The 26790-nt window shown below is 44.5% G+C and overlaps 2 protein-coding genes across 8 annotated transcripts in view; one reads left to right on the top strand and one right to left on the bottom strand.

Moving 5' to 3' along the window:
* LOC106599124 (sister chromatid cohesion protein DCC1) overlaps positions 1 to 2327 on the bottom strand; it is a 29063-nt gene extending 26736 nt beyond the window's left edge. Inside the window, exons 1-2 of the mRNA XM_045719303.1 lie at positions 2051 to 2327; positions 1045 to 1216 (exon numbers count right to left, since the gene is read on the bottom strand). Coding sequence (XP_045575259.1) covers positions 1045 to 1216; positions 2051 to 2223 — 345 coding nt within the window. The 5' untranslated portion in view covers positions 2224 to 2327. The remainder of the gene's footprint in view (positions 1 to 1044; positions 1217 to 2050) is intronic.
* Positions 1938 to 26790, top strand: part of LOC106572931 (DEP domain-containing mTOR-interacting protein) — a 60917-nt gene continuing 36064 nt past the window's right edge. The window contains exons 1-6 of one of the 7 annotated variants that reach the window (XM_045719301.1): positions 1938 to 1956; positions 3509 to 3592; positions 4018 to 4113; positions 10037 to 10215; positions 11772 to 11895; positions 19328 to 19509. In XM_045719301.1, the coding sequence (XP_045575257.1) occupies positions 3579 to 3592; positions 4018 to 4113; positions 10037 to 10215; positions 11772 to 11895; positions 19328 to 19509 (595 nt within the window). In that variant the 5' untranslated portion in view covers positions 1938 to 1956; positions 3509 to 3578. Of the gene's footprint in view, positions 1957 to 2446; positions 2541 to 2967; positions 3378 to 3508; positions 3593 to 4017; positions 4114 to 10036; positions 10216 to 11771; positions 11896 to 19327; positions 19510 to 26790 lie in introns of those variants that run through there. The other 6 variants (XM_045719300.1, XM_045719297.1, XM_045719296.1 and 3 more) reach the window with 6 other exon arrangements.

Raw genomic sequence — 26790 nt, 5'->3', positions numbered from 1 at the left:
GTTATTATGTTATAATTAAGTCTATGATTTGATAGAGCAGTCTGACTGAGCGGTGGTAGGCAGCAGCAGGCTCGGAAGCATTCATTCAAAATAGCACTTTCGTGCGTTTTGCCAGCAGCTCTTCACAACACTTTAAGCATTGCGCTGTTTATGACTTCAAGCCTGTCAACTCCCGAGATTAGGCTGGTGTAACCGATGTGAAATGGCTAGCTAGTTAGCCGGGTGCGCGCTAATAGCGTTTCAAACGTCACTCGCTCTGAGACTTAGAGTAGTTGTTCTCCTTCCTCTACATGGGTAACGCTGCTTCGAGGGTGGCTGTTGTCGATGTGTTCCTGGTTCGAGCCCAGGTAGGAGCGAGGAGAGGGACGGAAGCTATACTGTTACACTGGCAAGACTAAAGTGCCTATAAGAACATCCAATAGTCAAAGGTATATGAAATACAAATCGTATAGAGAGAAATAGTCCTATAATATCTACAACCTAAAACATCTTACCTGGGAATATTGAAGACTCATGTTAAAAGGAACCACCAGCTTTCATATGTTCTCATGTTCTGAGCAAGGAACTTAAACGTTAGCTTTTTTACATGGCACATATTGCACTTTTACTTTCTTCTCCAACACTTTGTTTTTGCATTATTTAAACCAAATTGAACATGTTTCATTATTTATTTGAGGCTAAATTGATTTTATTGATGTATTATATTAAGTTAAAATAAGTGTTCATTCAGTATTGTTGTAATTGTCATTATTACAAATAAATAAAATCGGACGATTAATCGGTATCAGCTTTTTTTTTTGGGTCCTCCAATAATCGGTATAGCCATCGGCGTTGAAAAATCATAATCAGTCAACCTCTAATGTCTATAGCTATTTAGTGTGCGTGTGTAAGCACGTTAACGTAATGTCTACTGTACAGACATTCAATTCCATATTTTTTTTTTTTTTCCCCAGATCAATTCAGATCAATTCCAGATCAGTGATTTTCAAAATGGCTGTCACACAAGAAACATTCATTGTGTTCAGATAGTTGATAGACTCCTACCTGTGCATGGACCAGCTGAGAGCTGGCCTGGTTGTCAGTAGTCAGCTGATCTGGAGTCAGGCAGCCAGGCACTAACAGCAGGAGGTTTGAGGTGTCGGCTATCTTCAGGTCATAAGTCTTGTCTTCACTGCACAGGACAGCTCTCTCATCCTGGTCTCCTCTGATAACCAGGCTGCAGGTAGAGAACAAGGATAAAGGAGAGAGAATGTTGAGATCGTTGACATGTAGAGACTCAACATTAAAACAGTCTCTCTACACCTCAACGTTAAACAGACTGTTTAACAGTTGACTTGTAGAGAAAGTGGCAGCAGCTGAATGAGTTGTTTTCACCAGGGCTGAACAGCCCTCCTCCTATAGAGGTAGTAGGTGTGTAGCCCTTGACCATCACGCTCAGTTCCATTACATCACACATCAGAGTCATTGGATGAAGGGCTATTCTGAAGGAGGAGTTTAAATAAGAGACACATTAACCCACATCTCTTGCGGTACGGTTTTTTGGATTTTTTTGTTTTATGTGATATGAAAAGTAGAGGGATTTGTTTTTATAACTGTACTGCAATTGTGAATCGATTCACGTTTAGTTTGAGTATTTGGCCGTTTTTGGCTTCCGGAGCCAATTTGCCCTTTAAACAGAACATGTAAGGTCCTTGGACTAAGGAGTAATGGTAGACTCCTTAAACCTTTTGACCCATCCCTGTTTCAGTCCAACACACCTGATTCAGCTTATCAAGGTCCTGATGGGGAAGATCAATCATAGAATCAGGTGTGTTGGAGCAAATACCTGCAGACATCCGGTAACACTTCAGGTGGGTTGACAACCCACACTACATCTCTGAACCCAGAACAAAATCACGCGTAAACCAACCAGTCACCTGTGAATGTTTAGGAGACAACACGCCGCACTTGTCTAACGTAACTAGCTATGTCTATTAACGTAATTGTGTTTAATCTCCTAACTGTGTATTTATATTGAATTAGCTACATTGTAACTATGCAGATACTTTACCTCTTTCCTGCTTCTATGTGTTTACAGAGCGTGTCATCCAGTTCCATCAGGAAGTAGTCTCCGGACGAGACGCTTTCTCCAAAAGTTAAACAGTGAATTGTGTTCTGCAAATCATTCTCTTTTAGTTTGGCGATTTGTATGGTAGCCTGCACCTCTTCTAGTGTTCTCGACATTTGGCCCTAATATATGAGCTAACTATAAATTTAATGAGAAATAATCTCTTTTGTAGTGTATTCCAATCGAATGTGATCCTCGCTAGATTAATTTTCCCGCAATATATACCGGAAGTACGAAGGCATATTTGATTGACAGCGACATAGGCCAATGAAAGTCTCGATGACTTCACGTTGTCCCTCCTCCAGTACAGTGGCTGTATGTCTCCGCAGCACGCTGAGTTCACTCGACATGGGTGCACGGTGATATCACTGGAAATGATCAGATGGAACCCAACCTTCATCTGCGGTCACTGAACCTAACCATAGCGCCAAAGGTGCTGCGCTTGATTTAGGTCGCCCAGCACACCGAGTGAAGTTTGTTGACTTGAGACTAGTCCACTTATCCGATTCTGTAATATTTGCATATATCGCGCCTTCTTGGTCTACTTCCACAGTGCCCACTTGTCTTGAGCGTTTTCAATTTAGCAACTTTGTCACTATATTAAGCGAGTTTTCAGACCCCTCCAGCGACTTTTATTGGTAAAAGTTTTCAGGCTGCCTTTGGGGTTTTGACACAGAGGGTTTCTATGATTTTTGATAGCATTTTGCGACTTTTCCCACTCAATTCTTCCGCAAACAACAGCGGGAGAAGCTGTCTGTGCAACAGAAGTCACAGCAACGACGCACTCACATGCTGCGTTAACGTGCTAGTTGGAACGAGGAAACTTGGACATTTCCTGGTTGCACTCGTGTATAACTACAACCTATTAGCAAGTCGACATTTCCGAGTTTCTTAGTTCTGACTAGCACTTGAACGTGGCAACAATCAGAGAAGCATAACGTGTGGCGGAAGAGGGCGAAAACACGATGTGGGGTCCGCAGTTGTGCCGCATCAAGGCAAATTCGTGATGTGACGTCGTCGCGGAAACGGCAAAACGTAATCCAGCGTCTTTTAGCGACAAATCAAGGAGCCAATAGCAGTAATCACTGAAAAATAGTCGGCAATACTGCACGGTGTCAACGTGCTTTTCATGGTAGGATCGCGTAGTAAACAGGCAGAGGTGCGAGTGGAGCTCATTACTACTGAAGAATTATATGCACATTTCACAAGAAATCGCTGTTCGTTGAATGAAGCTTTACCGACTAGAAAATAATATGCATACATTTAGATGGTTAGCGGACCAGTTTAATTTTCAGAATACAAAAGAAGTTCAACATCAACCTTAGTGTCCCCTCTTGCGCAATAGATAGCGTCTGTCTATTTTTCACTGTGTGAAACTTGTTTTTTTTATGCATTTCTCAGATTATGCTGCTGGTTTGCAAATCTAGGACAACGTGATCTCGAGGAACAATAAATCAGCTTTTTTTTATCCATGGTGTTTGCAAGGTAAATCATTTTTTTAATGTTATGCATTTAAATGTGCAAGTAATGGTGAAATACTACATCACATGTGTGTCAGATGGCCCACAGCACGGTGTTTTACCTGTCATTATGGAGGATATGATTGCACTGTGAGCCAACGTTATTTACACCATCCCGTTTATTTCAATAGATTGTGCTGTTGATATTCTGCAATTTTTTGGGGATATACAAATGGCTGGTTACGTCACAGTTATGACACTAATACAGTATAGCAACAGTCATTAGGACAGAATACAGTGGAGCTATCCAGACGGCTTGTCAATGACATAAGGATAGGCAGCTATATATGGTGTATATATGGTGTACTGTAGCTCGTTTTCACAGGCTATGATGCCTTTGGCTTGTGTACAGTATTTACAGTGGCAGTAATATTTCCGTTATTTTAACAGTTGTAAAGAGATGGATGGTATCGGGAACACAATGCAGAAGAAGGCTGCGGAGCTCGAGCGCATGGCCGAGGTTCTGGTCACCGGAGAGCAGCTGAGGTAGGAGTGGCTGGCTCGAGCTGACAGCTCTGTGTGATGCTGTTCAAACTGTGTTGCGGCTTTTCAAACAAAGGCGTGAATTGTACCCATTCAAACCAACGCACAAATACAATACATTTTCTGCAATGCCAATGTGTATTGCGTTGTACTGCCCAAGTGCACACAATATGATCATTTTAAGTGTCAAAGGTTTTTTGCATCGTGAACTGAAAGCAATTCATTTATTCATTGTGGTGTTAATCCGAAGATCACTGCTGCTTGTTTTAGTGGAGAGAAGTAACACTTGCTATTTGTGGAACAACAGAGCACACACACACACACACCCTTGGCCCATATTAGTGGTGCCTTAAAAAGCAAGATTGAGATAGCAGTGAGTGTCAACATCAGTGAAATGACTCATTATAATTGGCATTGAAACGTTTTATCACCTGTTGGGGGAGTTGCTGTGTGTTTACAGATCTTTAGCTTCATCATGGTCAAATCACATAGGTCAGTCAATAAACTCAATGTCAGTGTTCCCTATCACGGTTAATCTTTGACCCTCTCTAAAATTGTCATTTAACTAGGGCTGTGATAATATCACTATCGCATTTTTTTCTATGGCAAAAATGAAAACAGGAAGCAGGCCAAACTCTTTGGTTCTTTTAAAAACCTGCTGTGTGTAAAATATTGTGTGCTGTAACTTTGAAAATAAATACATGTCTCTGAATAACAACGTAATGTTTTCCTAAAGAAGTTAAATCCGCTTTATGTTTCCTTGCCACAATACTAACAAGTATTCTCCCGGGCCCTACTTTTAACCTGCCACAGCATGGCACAGTACTAGTCTGGTCTAGTTGGCATGTCTTTTAACCTACCACAGCATGGCACAGTACTAGTCTGGTCTATTGCTGTCTTTAACCTGCCACAGCGTGCGCCTGTTATGTTTTTAACCTCCAGTCTAAGTTGGATGCACTCACGCGTCCGAGTACTAGTCTGGTCTAGTTGGCATGTCTTTAACCCCAACGTGCACACTACTAGTCTGGTCTAGTTGGCATGTCTTTTAACCTGCCACACTGCTAGTCTGGTCTAGTTGGCATGTCTTTCTCCCAACAAAGTAATGACCTCATGCTTAATGTAACAACGAACAGGAAGACTTGTCTCTAAATCATATCATTGACTAGAGGTCATCTGGGGACAGGCTGTCTGCCTCCCAAATGGCCCCCTGTTGCCTCTCTAGTGTATGGGAATAAGGTGTCCTGTCTTAGACATGCCGAGACAGATGTTGCTGGCTGCTGGCTAGCACTAGTAGCGCTGCCTGGAATAATTGGTCACAGCTGAACATAGTGCACCTGCCCCCTTTTGGCCCAGTTGAACAAGAGTACAAGACGTGCTGAAGATTAGCTAGTAGCTAATCGGCAGGTAGCCTAGTGGTCAGAAAGGTTGCTAGATCGAATCCCCGAGCTGACAAGGTAAAAATCTTTTGTTCTGCCCCTGAACAAGGCAGTTAACCCACTGTTCCTAGGCCGTCATTGTAAATAAGAATTTGTTCTTAACTGACTTACCTAGCTAAATAAAGGTTAAATAAAATAAACATTATAACAGGACATAAGCCTGCTTCCTTGAATTCTGTAGGGTGGGAATGGGATTTTTGACCCCTGGCTTTATAATTATAGTGAGGAAACCAAGCCATGTGGATTCATGGCAGTTTGCCCTGTGGGTTTAGGTTACTCGCTACATAGTGCACTACTTTGACGAGAGCCCTATAGGGCCTCGAGGCTCGGACTGAGCTGCCAAATCTAATCCAGGAGATGCTAGCCAGTAGTAGATTCTACAGAGACCTCTAATCCAGGAGACGCTAGACAGTAGTAGATTCTAGAGACCTCTAATTCAGGAGACGCTAGCCAGTAGTAGATTCTACAGAGACCTCTAATTCAGGAGACGCTAGCCAGTAGTAGATTCTACAGAGACCTCTAATCCAGGAGATGCTAGCCAGTAGTAGATTCTAGAGACCTCTAATCCAGGAGATGCTAGCCAGTAGTAGATTCTAGAGACCTCTAATCCAGGAGAGACTAGACAGTAGTAGATTCTACAGAGACCTCTAATCCAGGAGAGACTAGACAGTAGTAGATTCTACAGAGACCTCTAATCCAGGAGAGACTAGACAGTAGTAGATTCTACAGAGACCTCTAATCCAGGAGACACTAGACAGTAGTAGATTCTACAGAGACCTCTAATCCAGGAGAGGCTAGACAGTAGTAGATTCTAGAGAGACCCAAAAGAGCCAGAGGAGCAGCTGTAATGAACAATGGCTGTTTTGTTATCTTTCTCCATTTAACATTATAGTGAATCACCCTGATAAACACAAGGGCTATTCAGAACACGTCTTGAGGAACATGCCTTTTATTCCTAGTTGTTCTTTAACTAATCTGCCGTCTAGTGGTTGTAGTGTTGTTCATGGGTCACTCTCACTGACCAGTCCAAGAGGCTACATAACATTTGCATTACTCCGCTATGAACGTGTACTGTAGGTACACTTTGAGACAGTGTCCTTGTTAAGGTTAAAGGATCATTCATTTCGACATCTAGTTTCGCTTTTGTTGGCCAATCAATGAGTTTTGTCTTGTCTGCCTCAACCCCTCCTCTCCTGCTGGATTTAGTTGCACATCTGCTGTCTTTCGTCATCTTCGTACTGAAAGAGGAGCCAGAATACACAAGGAACCCAGAGTGTGTAAAGAGTTCTTGTTCTATCCTGTCTGTCTGCTGAGGCCTGGGACATTTATTCAACTGTGCATTGAATGACCTGGACAGACACTCCAAATCACTCAGCCCTGACTCATTTATATGACATGCACCACCTACATAACAGCCCCTTATACATACTGAGGTATCAGATTCAAAAATGGTTAATCATTCATTTTTTAAAATGTTTCAGTTAGTTAATTTGTAATGAGGACACCTGTCAAATTTTATTGGAAGTGCACCACCTACATAACAGCCCCTTATACATACTAAGGTATCAGATTCAAAAATGGTTAATCCTTCATTTTTTAAAATGTTTCAGTTAGCTAATTTGTAATGAGGCCACCTGTCATTTTATTGGAAGTGCACCACCTACATGAGGACTTCTAAATCTCTTCATCCATCCTCCTCAGACCTGTCTACTTTATCCCTCCCTCCGTCCATCCTCCTCAGACCTGTCTACTTTATCCCTCCCTCCGTCCATCCTCCTCAGACCTGTCTACTTTATCCCTCCCTCCGTCCATCCTCCTCAGACCTGTCTACTTTATCCCTCCCTCCGTCCACCCTCCTCAGACCTGTCTACTTTATCCCTCCCTCCGTCCACCCTCCTCAGACCTGTCTACTTTATCCCTCCCTCCGTCCACCCTCCTCAGACCTGTCTACTTTATCCCTCCCTCCGTCCACCCTCCTCAGACCTGTCTACTTTATCCCTCCCTCCGTCCACCCTCCTCAGACTGTCTACTTATCCCTCCCTCCGTCCACCCTCCTCAGACCTGTCTACTTTAGGGCATACAAACAGTACCAGTCAGAACCAGTACCAGTAGAAAACACCTACTCATTCAAGGGTTTTTTATTTTTACTATTTTCAAGACATCAAAACTATGAAATAACACACATGGAATCGTGTAGTAACGAAAAAAGTGTTTTCTATTGTAGATTCTTCAAAGTAGCGACCCTTTGCCTTCATGACAGCTTTGCACACTCTTGGCATTCTCTTAACCAGCTTCACCTGGAATGCTTTTCCAACAGTCTTGAAGGAGTTCCCACAAATGCTGAGCACTTGTTGGCTGCTTTTCCTTCACTATGCGGTCCGACTCATCCCAAACCATCTCAATTTGGTTGAGGTCGGTTGATTGTGGAGGCCAGGTCATATGATGCAGCACTCCATCACTCTCTCCTCCTTGGTCGAATAGCCCTTACACAGCCTGGAGGTATGTTGAGTCGTTGTCCAATCGAAAAACAAATGATAGTCCCACTAAGCCCAAATCAGATGAGATGGTGTATCACTGCAGAATGCTGTGGTAGCCATGCTGGTTAAGTGTGTCTTGAGTTCTAAATAAATCAGTGTCACCAGCAAAGCACCATCCAACCTCCTCCATGCTTCACGGTGGGAAATGCACATGCAGAGATCATCCGTTCACCTACTCTGCGTCTCATAATGACAGTGGTAGGAACCAGAAATCTCAATTTTGGACTCGGTCTTATGTCCAGTGTTTGTTTCTTGGTCCAAGCAAGTCTCCTCCTTATTGGTGTCCTTTTTAGTATTGATTTCTTTGCAGCAAATCGACCATGAAGGCTTGATTCACACAGTCTCCTCTGAACAGTTGATGTGTCTGTTACTTGAACTCTGAAGCATTTTTTGGGGCTGCAATTTCTGAGGCTGGTAACTCTAATGAACTTATCCTCTGCAACAGAGGTAACTCTGGGTCTTCCTTTCCTGTGGTGGTCCTCATGAGAGCCAGGTTCATCATAGCGCTTGATGTTTTTTGCGACTGCACTTGAAAAAGCTTTCAAAGTTCTTGGAATTGACTGACCTCCATGTCTTAAAGTAATGATGGTCTGTTGTTTCTCTTTGCTTATTTGAGCTGTTCTTGCCATAATATGGACTTGTTCCTTTACCAAATAGGTCTATCTTCTGTATACCACTCCTACTTCGTCACAACACATCTGATTGGCTCAAACGCACTAAGAAGGAAAGAAATTCCAGAAATTAACATAAAAAAGCACACCTGTTAATTGAAATGCATTCCAGGAGAGAATACCTACAGTGCAATGCTGTCATCAAGGCAAAGGGTGGCTAATTTGAAGAATATCAAATATATTTTGATTTGTTTAACACTTTTTTTGGGGGGGTTACTATATACTTCCATATGTGTTATTTCATAGTTTTGATTTCTTCACTATTATTCTACAAATGTAGAAAATAGTAAAAATAAAAAATCCTGACATGAGCAGGTGTATTCAAACTTATGACTAGCACTGTACCTACATAAGGAAACCATAACACAATCCTAATTCATCCATACACATCCTCCTCAGACCTGTCTAACTAACGCAGTACTGACAGATGTTCTACCCGCTAACACTTTATCTGAGGAACAAAACCCACTAGGTTACACAGAGGCTTCATAACACATTGATAATCCATACACACTGCACTCATTAGCAGAATGCTCTGAATATCCTCGTTACATAATTTAAAATGAAGGATATAAAACAAGTGTAACTTATTGACTTGAAAAGTAAAAAACAGCCTATACTGTGAGTCAGCATGCTGTTGTGTAACTGACTATCTAACATAACCACAGCTCAGAGGCCACCAATGTGCACCACACTGTTTGTTGGCACTTCCTCTTGGTGACAACCACCAAGAAACTGGAACATGTGCTACGAATACACAATACATGTACATGCATGTCCTTCCTGAGAGAGTGAACATGGAGTACAGACGAGTGACCGAACATCTAAAGCTATAAGAGACTGTACATACATACAGGGGGGGTGTAGACATAATATGACATTTGTAATGTCTTTATTCTTTTGGAACTTCTGTGTGTAATGTTTACTGTTCATTTTATTGTTTTTCACGTTTGTATATTATCTATTTCACTTGCTTTGGCAATGTTAACATGTTTCCAATGCCAATAAATCCCATTGAATTGAGAGGGAGAGCAGTATGTCACTAGGCTACATAATAACAAGTGTAAATACAGTTACAACACATGACGGAGAGAGAGGAGCTACACTACTGTATGTCAATAGCCTGACATTGTGGTGTTCCACAGACGATGTAAGAATAGCCTACATTACTAGCTGTAGGCCTAATCTTTTCCTGAACAAGTGTACTATAGTTACAGTATATGACGGAGGGGGAGAAGCTACAATTTGTCAATAGCCTGACGTTGTGTTTTTCAAACCACAGGCTGCGTCTCCATGAAGGGAAGGTGGTTAAGGACCGCAGGCATCACCTGAGGACGTATCCCAACTGCTTTGTGGCCAAGGAGCTGATCGACTGGCTGCTGGAGCACAAGGAGGCGTCAGACAGAGACACAGCCATCAAGATCATGCAGAAACTCCTGGATCAAAGCATCATCCATCACGGTAGGGCCTTCTGACATGACCAGACACGTCTGGGCTGTGTTCATTAGGAACCAAATGGAAGGAAACGGGGAGACATTTCCTGGACCTGTCCAATAAGAAACACTCTTTCGTTTTCCATTGCTAAGCGTTTTGTTATGGTGCGCCCTAATTAATACTCCTCTGAGCTTGGGGTTTTCTGGGAACAGCCAGATCCTGCTTCTCTACAGACTTCAAATAAAATTGTATTCATCACATGCGCCGAATACAACAGGTGTATACCTTACAGTGAAATGCTTACTTACGAGCCCCTAACCAACAATGCAGTTTAAAAAAAATACGGATAAGAATAAGAAATAAAAGTAACAAGTAATTAAAGAGCAGCAGTAAAATAACAATAACAAACCTGCTTCTCTACAGCCTTCTGACATGACTTCTATCTGGTTGTCATTCATTAGGACACTCAACAGAAAATGTTTTGCATCAGGTTTTTAGTTTTTCTGTATGCAGATTGTCCCTGCCTGTTTCAAACGTTTTGTTGTTGTTTTGTTTAGTACCTAATGTTCTTCCATTTTAATGTGAAGAGACAAATCCTCTGTCTCTCTCTAGTGCTGTTGGTTGTCTTTCTCTCAGCCAGTTTGGATGTAGCCTAGTACAAAATGTCTTGTTGGAGGTTTATGTATGTATGTATGTATGTATATACGTCAAGGATACACAGTGTATAGCTTCTGTCTGATGACCTATGAGTTTCCAGAAAGCGGAGTAGCTAACATAACACTTTAAATTCAGACCTCACCACTCAAAGATCAGCAAAGTGCTTCATTTGGCAAATTTCGTTCACTTCAGAGGATTGACTGGCACTGGGTTGTCGAGAGAAACGTAATGGCATTATTAACTACGAAGCTTTCGTGTAAACTCGCCTCTGTTTAGTGGGCTGGGATCATTAGCAGTTAGCTACTCAGCTCTGTTTAGTGGGCTGGGAAAAGATGCCATGTAGCTAACTCAGCTCTGTTTAGTGGGCTGGGAAAAGATGATGCCATTAGCAGTTAGCTAACTCAGCTCTTTTAGTGGGCTGGGAAAAATATGCCATTAGCAGTTAGCTAATCAGCTCTGTTTAGTGGGCTGGGAAAAGATGATGCCATTAGCAGTTAGCTAACTCAGCTCTGTTTAGTGGGCTGGAAAGAATGCCATTAGCAGTTAGCTAACTCAGCTCTGTTTAGTGGGCTGGGAAAAGATGATGCCATTAGCAGTGAGCTAGCCCTGTTTAGTGGGCTGGGAAAAGATGATGCCATTAGCAGTGAGCTAGCTCTGTTTAGTGGGCTGTTAGTGTGGGGATAAAGATGCCATTAGCAGTTAGCTAACTCAGCTCTGTTTAGTGGGTTGTTAGTGTGGGGATAAAGATGATGCCATTAGCAGTTAGCTAACTCAGCTCTGTTTAGTGGGCTGTTAGTGTGGGGATAAAGAGGATGCAGTTAGCTAACTCAGCTCTGTTTATTGGGCTGTTAGTGTGGGGGATAAAGATGACACAATTGTCAGTTCACTAAATGTAAACAAACATTGTTCCTCTTTTTGTGTTGCAGTTTGTGACGAGCACAAGGAGTTCAAAGACATGAAGCTGTTCTATCGCTTCAGGAAAGATGACGGGACGTTTCCGCTGGACAACGAAGCCAAGGTCTTCATGAGGGGACAACGGATATATGAAAAGTAGGTTTTCTTTCAAGTGATAATATATTAGTTTATCATTCAATGAACCCAGATTGTCTTTTGATCTGTTGATGGAGAGAGAAATTATATCCAGGGGAAAAACCAAGTAAAAAGCTTTTACTCATTACAGCTTACTCGTTATATACAATCAATGAAATATGTTCTGAACAGTTATTTTTAGGGGGTAGGCATCTTGTTTGTGTTGTTTTTACCAGTCTAGTACATGGTGTTGTTCAGCAGGCAGGCGAGAGTGGTTAGAGCCTAATAGTTTCCATAGAAACCCCCTCCTCAACCAGATAGATCTCATACAGTCACTCTGCCAGCTACAGTCATCTCTCTCTTTCTCTCGCTCTCTCTCTCTCTCATGAGAAAACAAGTTTTGATCAGTCATGGACATAAAAGTGCTGAAAACAAATTGTCTCCCTGTTTAAAAAGAAGATGGAGAACAAGCTATGAAGGATACATACTGGAGTTTTGGTGCAGGTACAGCCAACTAGCATGAAAATAATAGTGTGATATTATCAAAACAATTCGAAACAATATTTCGTCATTAATAATATCACTACATCAAACCCCAGTCGCCAAGAGGGATGAGTGGTCTGGAGTTGGCTTAGTGTGGGGTAGGCCAGTTGAGAACAAGTTCTCATTTACAGCTGCGACCTGGACAAGATAAAGCAAAGCAGTGCGACACAAACAACAACAACACAGAGTTACACATGGAATAAACAAACGTACAGTCAATAACACAATAGAAAAATCTATGTACAGTGTGTGCAAATGTAGTAAGGTTAGGGAGGTAAGGCAATAAATAGGCCATAGTGGCGAAATAATTACAATTGAGCAATTAACACTGGAGTGATGGATGTGCAGATGATGATGTGCAAGTAGAGATACTGGGGTGCAAAAAGTAAATGCTTTGTTACAATGCGTTAACTGACTACTTAAATAGTACACTCCACTCATGACAGAGACAGTTGTTATTGTTATCCCTGTTGCCCAGAGAAAGTGTTTCTGTTGTAGTTCAGTGTGTTGATTAGTTGTGAACATTGTTTGGAAGGCGGTATGTTGAAATTCACCCTCAGGCATCTTGTATTGGCTGCTACTACCTAACTTACTACGCAGTAAGAATGCAAGTGTCTCTCTTTTAGTTTTTTCTTTAAGGCTGGCCTCCCTGCCCCCTCTCCTCAGGCTGGCCTCCCTGCCCCCTCTCCTCAGGCTGGCCTCCCTGCCCCCTCTCCTCAGGCTGGCCTCCCTGCCCCCTCTCCTCAGGCTGGCCTCCCTGCCCCCCTCTCCTCAGGCTGGCCTCCCTGCCCCCTCTCCTCAGGCTGGCCTCCCTGCCCCCTCTCCTCAGGCTGGCCTCCCTGCCCCCTCTCCTCAGGCTGGCCTCCCTTGCAGTTTTACATGCCTGCAGAATGTAGGTCTAGTGCCTCTCTAGTTCAGTAATATTGTCTGTCTGTGTTGTAGCTATCTGCCAGCTCCACAGAAGCCTTCTTTGTGCCAGCTCCTGCTCCAGCTCCAGCTCCTGCTGCAGCTCCAGCCCCTGTGGTGGTTGAGCCATCCTCCCCCTGAGCTGTGTGTGGTGTAACAGGAAGACAGGCAGGGCCAGTGTTAGGGTGTATTTATGTAGTCACCATGGTAGAGGGACACACAGCCTGGTTTAGTGGAAGTATGCAGGCTACACCTCAGTCTTCACACTCACCAGACTAGAGACTGGGGCCACGATTCAAACAAGCACAGCTACAAACAAACTACCTGTGCAGTATGTGTGTGTGTGTGTGTGTGTGTGTGTGTCCTGGAATCCCTGCCCAAGTTCCCAGTACAGGAAGAGCTGTTGTATTGTTGTTGTGCACAGTCTCGAAGCAACGGGGATAAGTCAACGGGGACAATCTCAAGGCGATATTTAACCACCTTGTTTGACTGACTATTGTCTTCCTGCCTGAACAACCAGGGTGAAGATAAACTTTAGTTCCTGGTTGCCTGGTAAATGGGCCTATAGTGTTTAGAGGGTGGTGAACGAACACTTTGGAGAATCAACATTTCCTTCTCACAACAAGCAGGGTGGTCTCAGCCTGGGCGGTGGTAATGGTGGTGACTGCTTCCTCCTTCCTCCTTCACAAGCAGTTTAACCATAATGTTTCCACATGTCTCATTTGAAGGAGTTGGGAAGTCTACAGTGGTAATTAAACGTTGGGAAGTCTACAGTGGTAATTTAACGTTGGGAAGTCTACAGTGGTAATTAAACGTTGGGAAGTCTACAGTGGTAATTTAACGTTGGGAAGTCTACAGTGGTAATTTAACGTTGGGAAGTCTACAGTGGTAATTTAACGTTGGGAAGTCTACAGTGGTAATATAACGTTGGGAAGTCTACAGAGGTATTCATCTGCTTACAGTCGAGCAGGGAAGTCTCCTGTTCCAGGGTATAGTACAGTATCCATGTATCCTGTTATGTGTTGACTCATGGCTGTCACTGTCTAACTGCCCGCTTGGGATGAATAAAGTTTATTGAACGGAACAGACTGGAGTGGGAATGTGGACAGGCTTTTCTGTGGACCATTCAGTAGTGTAATCCTGCTGTGCCTGATTTGTTTTATATCTTGGTACCAGCCGGGTCAAATTCTGCAAACTTTTATTTACTGTTCTGTTGATAAGAAATACAAATAATTGTTTTGAAGGAGTTTTTGAAGGATGGAGCTCAGACCTTGGTGTGATTCAGGCACGTGTTTAATCCTGCTAGTTGGGCTGGCAGGACTAAAGCTGGCAGTCTGACAGTCACAGGAGACAGTGTTGGCACCCTATCCCCTACACAGTGCACTACTTCTGACCAGAGCTCTAAGGGCCCTAGATAGGAGTACACCAAGAGGACAAAACATTAGGAACACCTGAACTTTCCATGACAGACTGACCAGGTGAATCCAGGTGAAAGCTATGATCCCTTATTGATGTTACTTGTTAAATCCACTTCAATCAGTGTAGATGAAGGGGAGGAGACACATTAAAGAAGGATTTTTAAGATAATTGAGACACGGAGTGTGTGTCATTAAGGGTGAATGGGCAAGACAAAAGCTCAAAGTGCCTTTGAACGGGGAGTGGTAGTAGCAGCCAGGCGCGTCAAGAACTTCAATGCTGCTGGGTTTTTAATGTTCAACAGTTTCCCGTGTGTATCAAGAATGGTCCACCACCCAAAGGACATCCAGCCAACTTGACACAACTGTGGGAAGCATTGGAGTCAACATGGAATGCTTTTGACACCTTGTAGAGTCACATGCCCCAACCAATTGAGGCTGTTCTGCGGGCAAAAGGGGGTGCAACACAATATTAGTACGGTGTTCCTAATGTTTTGTAAACTTGGTGTAGGTTGTCATTTGGGACGCAGCTTGTATGTAGGATAGAACAGGTTGTGTGTCCCAGTTAAGTTCAGGACATCCATTACCATGTGATGGCTGTGGTAGCTTAACAGCAGAGCATATTTACTGTACAATCAAGGACAACTATGCCACTTTTAACATGTGGCTTGTTATTGTCAAGTATTTGGTGATGACCTACACAGTTTAGTGTAATTTTATGATTTCATGTCTGTCGACTGTTTAGTGGTGAGCAATACCGGAGATTGTTTCTCTGTGACGTTTTCAAGTAGGATCCCTGAGATGACTAATACAATAAATGATTTTCAGCGACCTATATCACCCGTCTGTAGTTTCCTGATCATCAATCAAATTCTATTGGTCACAGACACATGGTTAATCATATTGGACCTCCCCTACGATATGTTGATCTGGTTGTCTTTGTCTAACACATGGAAATATTTTAAATAGATGCTGAAAAACCTACACTCTTAGAAAAAGGGGTTCCTAAAGGGTTCTTCGGTGTCCCCATAGGAGAACCTTTTTGTTTCCAGGTAGAACTCTTTTTGGGTTCCATATAGAATCTTCCGTGGAAAGAGTTCTACCGGGAACCAAAAAGGGTTCTTCAAAAGCGTCTCCTATGTGGACAGGCAAAGAACTGTTATTGGCTCTAGATAGCAATTTTTTTTTTCTTCCAAAGAATGTATATGATATTTATAGTCAGCTTACTCCAATTTTCTTCTGTTGTTCAAGGCTCAAACTCTGAGTCCATTCGGCAAAACCACTCCCACCATCACCAATGAAGTTGCTGCTCCGGCGGCCATTTTGCCCTTTCCAAATAACCTATGTTTTCGTAGTGAATTGCTTGTAAACTTCATACTTTTTATTTTAAAGTTCCAATAGGCCCACAGTGTTGTTGGATGGATGGTTGCTTGGACATTTACAGAGGCTGTATTTGGCTGTTATCGTTGAAAACACTTTATTTCAGATGCAGCCGGTTTAGCTACTTAGTTAGCTAGCATTGCTAACGTTAGCACCAAAGATGCAGGCTGCGAAACTAGGATTCCATAGTGATTTGCCTGTAAATTTCATAAATGTTGTGTTAGAACAGGCCTACATGTTGTTTAAGACAGTCGCTAAGATGAAACACTGCCTTTATTGTTGCAAATACAATTATTTTGGATGTAGCAGTCGGGCTAGCTTGCATGCTAACTAGATACAGTAACTTATCTAGCATAGTTAGCATTTAAATAAAAATTTTTGTGTAATGCAGTTGATTGGTGATAATGACATGAACATATATTGGGCATGACTTTCATGCAAGCATATATGATTACAACCTAAAAGTAATGTGCAATGCACTCATAACTTATGACACAAGCAATATATTTAGAATAAGCTTTGTCTTGGCTTGCTAGCCAGCTATGCTTACTGCATGCAGCTAACTAAGCAGAGCATTGCATCATGGGAGGAGAATTACAGATCTTTCCAAAATGACAAAAACAAGGAATTGTGCAGTATGGCTAATAAACGCTAAAACATCAATGTGTAGCCAATCTTACAGTAGTGGATGTACACTAACAACATAATAACTGGTTATAAAGTTGCAGAGTTGTCCTGTTTAATGACTGGCCAGACCTGCCTAGGTGGTTTAGATCAGATGTGGATTCATGCTGCATTCTGAAAGGCACACTATTACTTACCTTGGTCAAAAGTAGTGCACTATATAGGGAATAGGGTGCAATTTGGGATGTATCCTGGGTGTGTGGGTCAGAGGTCGACTTGGTAATCTTTCACATGTCAAGCATCCAGACTAAGGTGAGGTTAATGGGTGGGTTAGTTGACTCAGTGATAAGGTGGTGAAACGTCACACGTCATTGCATCTTATGGAAAGAGGAATTAAGCTGTAAAGAAAGAATCAGTGCTCTGCCTTGGAGAAAACAAGCTGTACTGTAGCCTCACCATGATGACGTGGTCTGCCTTTGTCTCAATGCAAGCAGTAACATGTACGTTATAGTTCATACTGTATATTCCCATCATAGCTCCACCTGTTCCCACACGGGTTTGATATTTACCTAGTGTGTGTGTGTGTGTGTGTGTTTGCCAAACATGGCACGTGTATTCTCTGTCTGTTGGGATTCCACCCTTCTTGGGATATTTATCTTGTACCAGGATCACTCAGTAGGAGACTGCTGTGGTTAACTGACATCCATCTTGTACCAGGATCACTCAGTAGGAGACTGCTGTGGTTAACTGAACTTGTTGACCTTAAGTCCTAGTGCTCTTCCTGGAAGTTCAGCTTTATAAATAGTACAGGGGTGGCCAAGCTACCCTTCTCCTTGGGACATGGGAACTACCCATCAGCAAGGTTTTGATTCCAACCCTACGCTAACACACCTGATTTTACTTAGTCATTCATTAGCTAAATCAGGTGTTTTTGGTCGGAGCAAAAGCCTGCACAGATAACTATTTAGAAAGGGGTTGATGGGGAAAAGTCTTATTGTGTTGAATCAGGATGGAAAACAACGTACAACTGATTTACACGTCATATATAGTAGTCTGTATCTAAATCTGTCCTTCTCAACAGACTGATGATGAACACAGAGACGTCCATCCTAGCGACTAGTCTATATAAATCTGTCCTCAACAGACTGATGATGAACACAGAGACGTCCATCCTAGCGACTAGTCTATATAAATCTGTCCTCCGCTAGATCCTAGTCTATATAAATCTGTCCTCAACAGACTGATGAGGAACACAGAGACGTCCATCCTAGTGACTAGTCTATATAAATCTGTCCTCAACAGACTGATGATGAACACAGAGACGTCCATCCTAGTGACTAGTCTATATAAATCTGTCCTCAACAGACTGATGAGGAACACAGAGACGTCCATCCTAGCGACTAGTCTATATAAATCTGTCCTCAACAGACTGATGATGAACACAGACTGATGAGGAACACAGAGACGTCCATCCTAGTGACTAGTCTATATAAATCTGTTCTTCTCAACAGACTGATGAGGAACACAGAGACGTCCATCCTAGTGACTAGTCTATATAAATCTGTTCTTCTCAACAGACTGATGAGGAACACAGAGACGTCCATCCTAGCGACTAGTCTATATAAATCTGTCCTCAACAGACTGATGAGGAACACAGAGACGTCCATCCTAGCGACTAGTCTATATAAATCTGTCCTCAACAGACTGATGATGAACACAGAGACGTCCATCCTAGCGACTAGTCTATATAAATCTGTCCTCAACAGACTGATGATGAACACAGAGACGTCCATCCTAGCGACTAGTCTATATAAATCTGTCCTCAACAGACTGATGAGGAACACAGAGACGTCCATCCTAGCGACTAGTCTATATAAATCTGTCCTCAACAGACTGATGAACACAGAGACGTCCATCCTAGCGACTAGTCTATATAAATCTGTCCTCAACAGACTGATGAGGAACACAGAGACGTCCATCCTAGCGACTAGTCTATATAAATCTGTCCTCAACAGACTGATGATGAACACAGAGACGTCCATCCTAGCGACTAGTCTATATAAATCTGTCCTCAACAGACTGATGATGAACACAGAGACGTCCATCCTAGCGACTAGTCTATATAAATCTGTCCTCAACAGACTGATGATGAACACAGAGACGTCCATCCTAGCGACTAGTCTATATAAATCTGTCCTCAACAGACTGATGATGAACACAGAGACGTCCATCCTAGCGACTAGTCTATATAAATCTGTCCTCAACAGACTGATGAGGAACACAGAGACGTCCATCCTAGCGACTAGTCTATATAAATCTGTCCTTCTCAACAGACTGATGATGAACACAGAGACGTCCATCCTAGCGACTAGTCTATATAAATCTGTCCTCAACAGACTGATGATGAACACAGAGACGTCCATCCTAGCGACTAGTCTATATAAATCTGTCCTCAACAGACTGATGATGAACACAGAGACGTCCATCCTAGCGACTAGTCTATATAAATCTGTCCTCAACAGACTGATGAGGAACACAGAGACGTCCATCCTAGCGACTAGTCTATATAAATCTGTCCTCAACAGACTGATGATGAACACAGAGACGTCCATCCTAGCGACTCGGGAAGAAGAGGGTGAGACGTTTGAACGGACGCTGGTGGCCTCCGAGCTTGTTGATTGGCTGCTGGCGGAGGGAGAGATGGCGACCCGAGAGGAGGCGGAGCATCTTGGACGGAGGCTTCTAGAACACGGGATCATGCAGCATGGTGAGTGGAAGGAGCGTTTTCATCTGTTGGATTTTTTATAATATTTTTTTTTGTTGAGACATCCGAACTAACAAGGTCACGGTCAGTACCCCACCTGTCACACTGATGAAATGACATATCACTGAGTCCTGAGTAAGGTTAGTCCTGCAGTTTGGGAACCACTTCCCTAAGCGAATGTAATTATAGACCATTTTTGAAGAAGCAGTTATGAAAGATGAATCTTTGGCTCATGCTGTACTAGTGTAGTCTACTATTTATCCCTACCTGGTATTCACTGAGGATTTACATGGTAATATGGTCAAATGGTAGTTACACAATAATTACCTATCGTGGTAATAACATTTTGCACTGTTGTCAGTTGCTGCTTTAATTCTATGGCTCTGTAATTTCTAAGTTGACTTTGTTAGGTGAAAGAGGAGACTTGGAGTGTTGATGTTAACACATGGTGGGCAGTCACATTGGGTCCTCTCTTCCAAAGGGCATGCTGTAAGGATCCTATTTTAGTCAGGGAACACAGTGTCTTCTCTGGTCAGACAGGGATCAAGGGCATACTGGTATCATCATCACCCACTTGGATTGGATCTGTCCTGTTTTTATACACACACACACACACACACACACACACACACACACATTTATTTTACTATCCTTGTTGGGACCAAACAATTGATTTCCATTCAAAATCGTATTTTTGATAACCTTAATTCTTAACCCTAATTGTAAACTTAACCCACTAGGCCTAAAATTTCCACACTTGTCCAAATGTTCCTTGTTTTACTGTCCTTGTGAGGATTTCTGGTCCCCACAAGGATGGTAAAACCAAACACACACACACACACACACGTTTGAAAGTTTAGCAGAGACTTTACTTGGCTCCCAGTATTTCAGATTGACAGAAGATTGAGTTAACTTTGGAAATGTTTTCATCGCACAACCAGTTTCATAAAAAAACACGTCACATTTATCTGCGAGAAACGCGTGCTTCGTGCCCCATGATCCTCAAATGACAGACACAGGGCTCTGGTCAAAACTAGTATAGGGAATAAGCTGCCATTTTAGGATGTGCCCTGGTCTGGCTCACATGACTGACTGAAAGGACTTGTGTTGTCACGGTGACATGACTGTTTGGTCACAGTAGATCATTATAGGATGTTAGTCTCTCTTTCGTCAGAGGTCAGCTGTGGTCTGGTTGCCAAGGTCAGGAGTGGGGAGGAACACGGTGAAAGGCTTCTCTTATCAGGCCTGGTGGAATTCCTCTCTGTATAGTAACAGGACAGTCATTGGAATTAGCCCGGTAGAACACTGAGGAGGTGAATCCATCTCCAATAGGCCCTTGACTCCACTAGGAGTTAAAAGGAGGAAGTCCCAGCAGTTACTCATGTACAGGGCATGACCACCTGCATGGCTACAGAGTGAATGTTCTGAGTCTGGTGACAGTAATGTTACTGTACTACTGCAGCTTAGGAGATGTTTTCCAGCTGAGTTTTCCAGCTGAGTTGTGCTGAGAGGTGGTTCCACTACGGGGTGAATCCCTGCTCAGAGACAGATGGACGTCATGCCTCTGGTCCCTGGCCAGGGGGTTCCAGACAGATCAGCTGCTCACCTCTGGACAACGGTGTGTGAACTGACCTACATTCATACATACAGCACACACAATCCTCGACCCAGATACACACACACACACCAATCACACATACAGCACACACACACACCAATCACACATACAGCACACACAATCATCGACCCCGATACACCAATCACACATACAGCACACACAATCATCGACCCAGATACACACACACACACACACACACACACACACACACCAATCACACATACAGCACACACACACACACACACCAATCACACATACAGCACACACAATCATCGACCCAGATACATGCATACATACATGCCCACATGCATGCATGCATACATACACACATACACACACCAATCACACATACAGCACACACAATCCTCGACCCAGATACACACCCACACACACCGGTGGCATGTATTGCACACATGCGCGGCATACCAATGTCACGTGCACACCCACTAGACGCTCTCTGTCCTCCTCTCTGTCCTGCTGCTCTCTGTCCTCTACCCAGGCTGCTGCTGGAACTGGGCTTCCTCTGTGTGACAGAGACAGACTAAAATACAGCAGGGTGTAGAGCTGTTACTGAGCCAGTCAACCTCCTCTTTCTACAGGATCACCTGTCTCTATTACTGAACCAGTCAACCTCCTCTTTCTACAGGATCACCTGTCTCTCTGTCTCTATTACTGAGCCAGTCAACCTCCTCTTTCTACAGGATCACCTGTCTCTATTACTGAGCCAGTCAACCTCCTCTTTCTACAGGATCACCTGTCTCTATTACTGAGCCAGTCAACCTCCTCTTCCTACAGGATCACCTGTCTCTCTGTCTCTATTACTGAGCCAGTCAACCTCCTCTTTCTACAGGATCACCTGTCTCTATTACTGAGCCAGTCAACCTCCTCTTTCTACAGGATCACCTGTCTCTATTACTGAACCAGTCAACCTCCTCTTTCTACAGGATCACCTGTCTCTCTGTCTCTATTACTGAGCCAGTCAACCTCCTCTTTCTACAGGATCACCTGTCTCTCTGTCTCTATTACTGAGCCAGTCAACCTCCTCTTTCTACAGGATCACCTGTCTCTCTGTCTCTATTACTGAGCCAGTCAACCTCCTCTTTCTACAGGATCACCTGTCTCTCTGTCTCTATTACTGAGCCAGTCAACCTCCTCTTTCTACAGGATCACCTGTCTCTCTGTCTCTATTACTGAGCCAGTCAACCTCCTCTTTCTACAGGATCACCTGTCTCTCTGTCTCTATTACTGAGCCAGTCAACCTCCTCTTTCTACAGGATCACCTGTCTCTTATTACTGAGCCAGTCAACCTCCTCTTTCTACAGGATCACCTGTCTCTCTGTCTCTATTACTGAACCAGTCAACCTCCTCTTTCTACAGGATCACCTGTCTCTCTGTTCTATTACTGAGCCAGTCAACCTCCTCTTTCTACAGGATCACCTGTCTCTCTGTCTCTATTACTGAGCCAGTCAACCTCCTCTTTCTACAGGATCACCTGTCTCTCGTCTCTATTACTGAGCCAGTCAACCTCCTCTTTCTACAGGATCACCTGTCTCTCTGTCTCTATTACTGAGCCAGTCAACCTCCTCTTTCTACAGGATCACCTGTCTCTCTGTCTCTATTACTGAGCCAGTCAACCTCCTCTTTCTACAGGATCACCTGTCTCTCTGTCTCTATTACTGAGCCAGTCAACCTCCTCTTTCTACAGGATCACCTGTCTCTCCATTACTGAGCCAGTCAACCTCCTCTTTCTACAGGATCACCTGTCTCTCCATTACTGAGCCAGTCAACCTCCTCTTTCTACAGGATCACCTGTCTCTATTACTGAGCCAGTCAACCTCCTCTTCCTACAGGATCACCTCTCGCTCTCTCCATCTCTCTCTCTCTCCATCTCTCTCTGTGTTTCTGTGTCAATAAATGAATGCAGTGGTAGCTAGAAGGGCCATCTGCCGCACTGATTTAAAGCCTGCTGCCTCCCTTCCTCTCTCCCCCGTCCCGTCTCCTCTCTCCCCCGTCTCCTCTGTCATCCCTCCATCCACTGCTCTAAAGCAACATGAGGCTTCCCTGACCACCCACAGGGTCTCCTCTCTCTCCTCTCTCCCCTCTCCTCTGTCATCCCTCCATCCACTGCTCTAAAGCAACACGAGGCTTCCCTGACCACCCACAGGGTCTCCTCTCTCTCCTCTCTCCCCCTCTCCTCTGTCATCCCTCCATCCACTGCTCTACAGCACTGATCCAGTGTATTAAAGCAGCGTGAGGCTACCCTGACCACCCACAGGGTCGTGGACTCATTACACAGACGGCATCTGTAACAGGAGCTACAGAGTGGAGACATGGGTGATATGTGTACAGTACTTCAGTCCTGCATCCTGCCCACGCACTACTGCAGTAGGGAAGACCAGCATCAACCCTCTTAAGATATTTCATATTTTATGACTTTGAGAGCTTGAGGGCTGTTAGGTTCATACTTCCTTGGTTGACCACAACCTCAACACTATGTCACTGTAGTGGACTGTATGGTAAAAACACAGGGCTTTTCTATGGCTAGTTGGAGAGCTTTTCTCTAGTCAGTCTGAAGGAGTTGTAGATGTATTGCTGTAAAGACTGCAGCCTGTCGTGTAGTCGAAGAGGCTCAACAGAACTTCATCTGAGCGTTCAGACTCTATGTGAAAGAGTCTGAAGGAATTCCTAGGATAGGATAAAGTAATCCTTCTAACCCCCCCTTAAAAGATTTAGATGCACTATTGTAAAGTGGTTGTTCCACTGGATATCATAAGGTGAATGCACCAATTTGTAAGTCGCTCTGGATAAGAGCGTCTGCTAAATGACTTAAATGTAAATGAAGTCGGAGGGAAGCATTTAACAATGCCACCTCCTCTCTGCCCTCCTCTCTGCCCTCCTCTCTGCCCTCCCCTCTGCCCTCCCCTCTGCCCTCCCCTCTGCCCTCCCCTCTGCCTCCCTCTGCCCTCCTCTCTGCCCTCCCTCTGCCCTCCTCTCTGCCCTCCTCTCTGCCCTCCTCTCTGCCCTCCCTCTCTGCCCTCTGCCCTCCTCTCTGCCCTCTGCCCTCCTCTCTGCCCTCCTCTCTGCCCTCCCTCTGCCCTCCTCTCTGCCCTCCTCTCTGCCCTCCTCTCTGCCCTCCCTCTGCCCTCCTCTCTGCCCTCCTCTCTGCCCTCCCCTCTGCCCTCCTCTCTGCCCTCCTCTCTGCCCTCCTCTCTGCCCTCCCCTCTGCCCTCCCCTCTGCCCTCCCCTCTGCCCTCCCCTCTGCCCTCCTCTCTGCCCTCCCCTCTGCCCTCCCCTCTGCCCTCCCCTCTGCCCTCCCCTCTGCCCTCCTCTCTGCCCTCAGCTCTCCTCTCTGCCCTCAGCTCTCCTCTCTGCCTTCCTTTCAGCCCAGGCTCCCCAACCCAGTCTCAGGATCTGTCCCAAGTAGCAACCTAGACATTCCCTTTATAGTGCACTACTTTTGACCAGATCCCCATTGGCCCTGGTCAAAATAAGTGCCCCATAAAGGGAATAGGGTGCCATTTTGGACACAGCCTCAGTGTCTTGTCCTGACTTGAGCTGAACGGTGAACCTGACACTGATTCAGAGGATAATTACTGGTAATTAAATTGTTGACATGGAGAGGAAGATATCATTACGGGGACTTTGAAATGGGAATTTGAAATTAAACTGGTGAACGGCACACTAAACAAATGTACTGTGTGATTCCACTTGCTACAATAGGATGAAAAGTCCCATGTACTGTTCACCTTGTCGTCGTCGTGGTCACCTTGTCGTGGTGGTCACCTTGTCGTGGTGGTCACCTTGTCGTGGTGGTCACCTTGTCGTCGTGGTGGTCACCTTGTCGTGGTGGTCACCTTGTCGTGGTGGTCACCTTGTCGTGGTGGTCACCTTGTCGTCGTGGTCACCTTGTCGTCGTGGTTACGTGTTCAGCACTTTAATATAATCAGCTCTGGTTCTCTTGACTGTGGCACATCAGAATGTTCTCCCATCCAGGCCCAACACTGCTTATCAGTCATCAGAGCCAGCAGCGGGTTGCAGCAGGATGCTAGTGTGTGGGTACTGCTTGCTGCATGCTGGATCAGTACAGGCTCTGAGATACTATCTGTTTCCAGTGTGCTGGGCTGTGTAGTGCAGAGTGTCTGTTTCCAGTGTGCTGAGCTGTGTAGTGCAGAGCATGCGGTGTTTCCAGTGTGCTGGGCTGTGTAGTGCAGAGCGTCTGTTTCCAGTGTGCTAAGCTGTGTAGTGCAGAGTGTCTGTTTCCAGTGTGCTGAGCTGTGTAGTGCAGAAGCGTGCTGTGTTTCCAGTGTGCTGAGCTGTGTAGTGCAGAAGCGGGTCTGTTTCCAGTGTGCTGGGCTGTGTAGTGCAGAAGCGTGTCTGTTTCCAGTGTGCTGGGCTGTGTAGTGCAGAAGCGTGCTGTGTTTCCAGTGTGCTGAGCTGTGTAGTGCAGAAGCGTGCTGTGTTTCCAGTGTGCTGAGCTGTGTAGTGCAGAAGCGTGCTGTGTTTCCAGTGTGCTGGGCTGTGTAGTGCAGAAGCCTGCTGTGTTTCCAGTGTGCTGGGCTGTGTAGTGCAGAAGCGTGCTGTGTTTCCAGTGTGCTGGGCTGTGTAGTGCAGAAGCGTGTCTGTTTCCAGTGTGCTGGGCTGTGTAGTGCAGCAGAGGGTCTGTTTCCAGTGTGCTGAGCTGTGTAGTGCAGAAGCGGGTCTGTTTCCAGTGTGCTGGGCTGTGTAGTGCAGAGCGGGTCTGTTTCCAGTGTGCTGGGCTGTGTAGTGCAGCAGAGTGTCTGTTTCCAGTGTGCTGAGCTGTGTAGTGCAGAAGCGTGTCTGTTTCCAGTGTGCTGAGCTGTGTAATGCAGAAGCGGGTCTGTTTCCAGTGTGCTGAGCTGTGTAGTGCAGAGTGTCTGTTTCCAGTCTGTTCTTCTCGGGGCCTGTGTCTGTGTGACAGCAGGACAATGAGCTAAGCAGGGAGCAGGCAGGCAGGGCTCTAACCCCAGAGAGACTGCATCACCGCTGGGTTCACACTCACCATCCACACCCTGCCTCTGTCTGCATTCCTCTCCTCCGCTGGCACAGAAAATACTGGTACGAAACCAATAAGTAGCCTACTGATGTTGCTGCACTCGTTCATTGTCTTACATCAGATTCCTCCACTGATCTGTCTCGTATCTCGCAAAGGATAATGGGATGGATCAGAAGTAGTCCGGCTACGATGGGCTGCCGTAACATTAGAAAATATTACCTAGGCGACATCGTCTGCTGAACCCCATTCCTGCCTCAAAACTGTCTGAATGAATCTTAGATAAAACAGTAAATATATATATATTTTTTTAAATGTTGTGAGTAAGTCTTAGTAGCCACATTTGACATCTAGCTAATGATTATTGTGCTTAAATGAGCAGTATTTCTGAAGTTTGACTATGGGCACGAAAACTAGCATAAAACAGTCGAGCTAGTCACTAAAATGATCTTTGACTGAAACTATGCTTCTAACCAACCAGCTATCTACTTAGTGCTGCACACACAATGTTGAAATCTTCCAACAAAAGCTAGCTAGCAAGCTACTGTAGCAAGTAATGCTAATGCTAACGTTATTATGAGTTTTCATGAAAGTAGCTGTTTTTCTACCACGAGCCATTGCCGTCGTCTCCCGAGTCATCTGCTGTGCTCAGCTG

Source organism: Salmo salar, chromosome ssa05 (assembly GCF_905237065.1).
Source record: "Salmo salar chromosome ssa05, Ssal_v3.1, whole genome shotgun sequence".
Taxonomy (NCBI): Eukaryota; Metazoa; Chordata; class Actinopteri; order Salmoniformes; family Salmonidae; genus Salmo; species Salmo salar.
The sequence above is the reverse complement of the archived record's forward strand: the minus strand, read 5'-3'. Positions and strand labels throughout refer to the sequence as shown.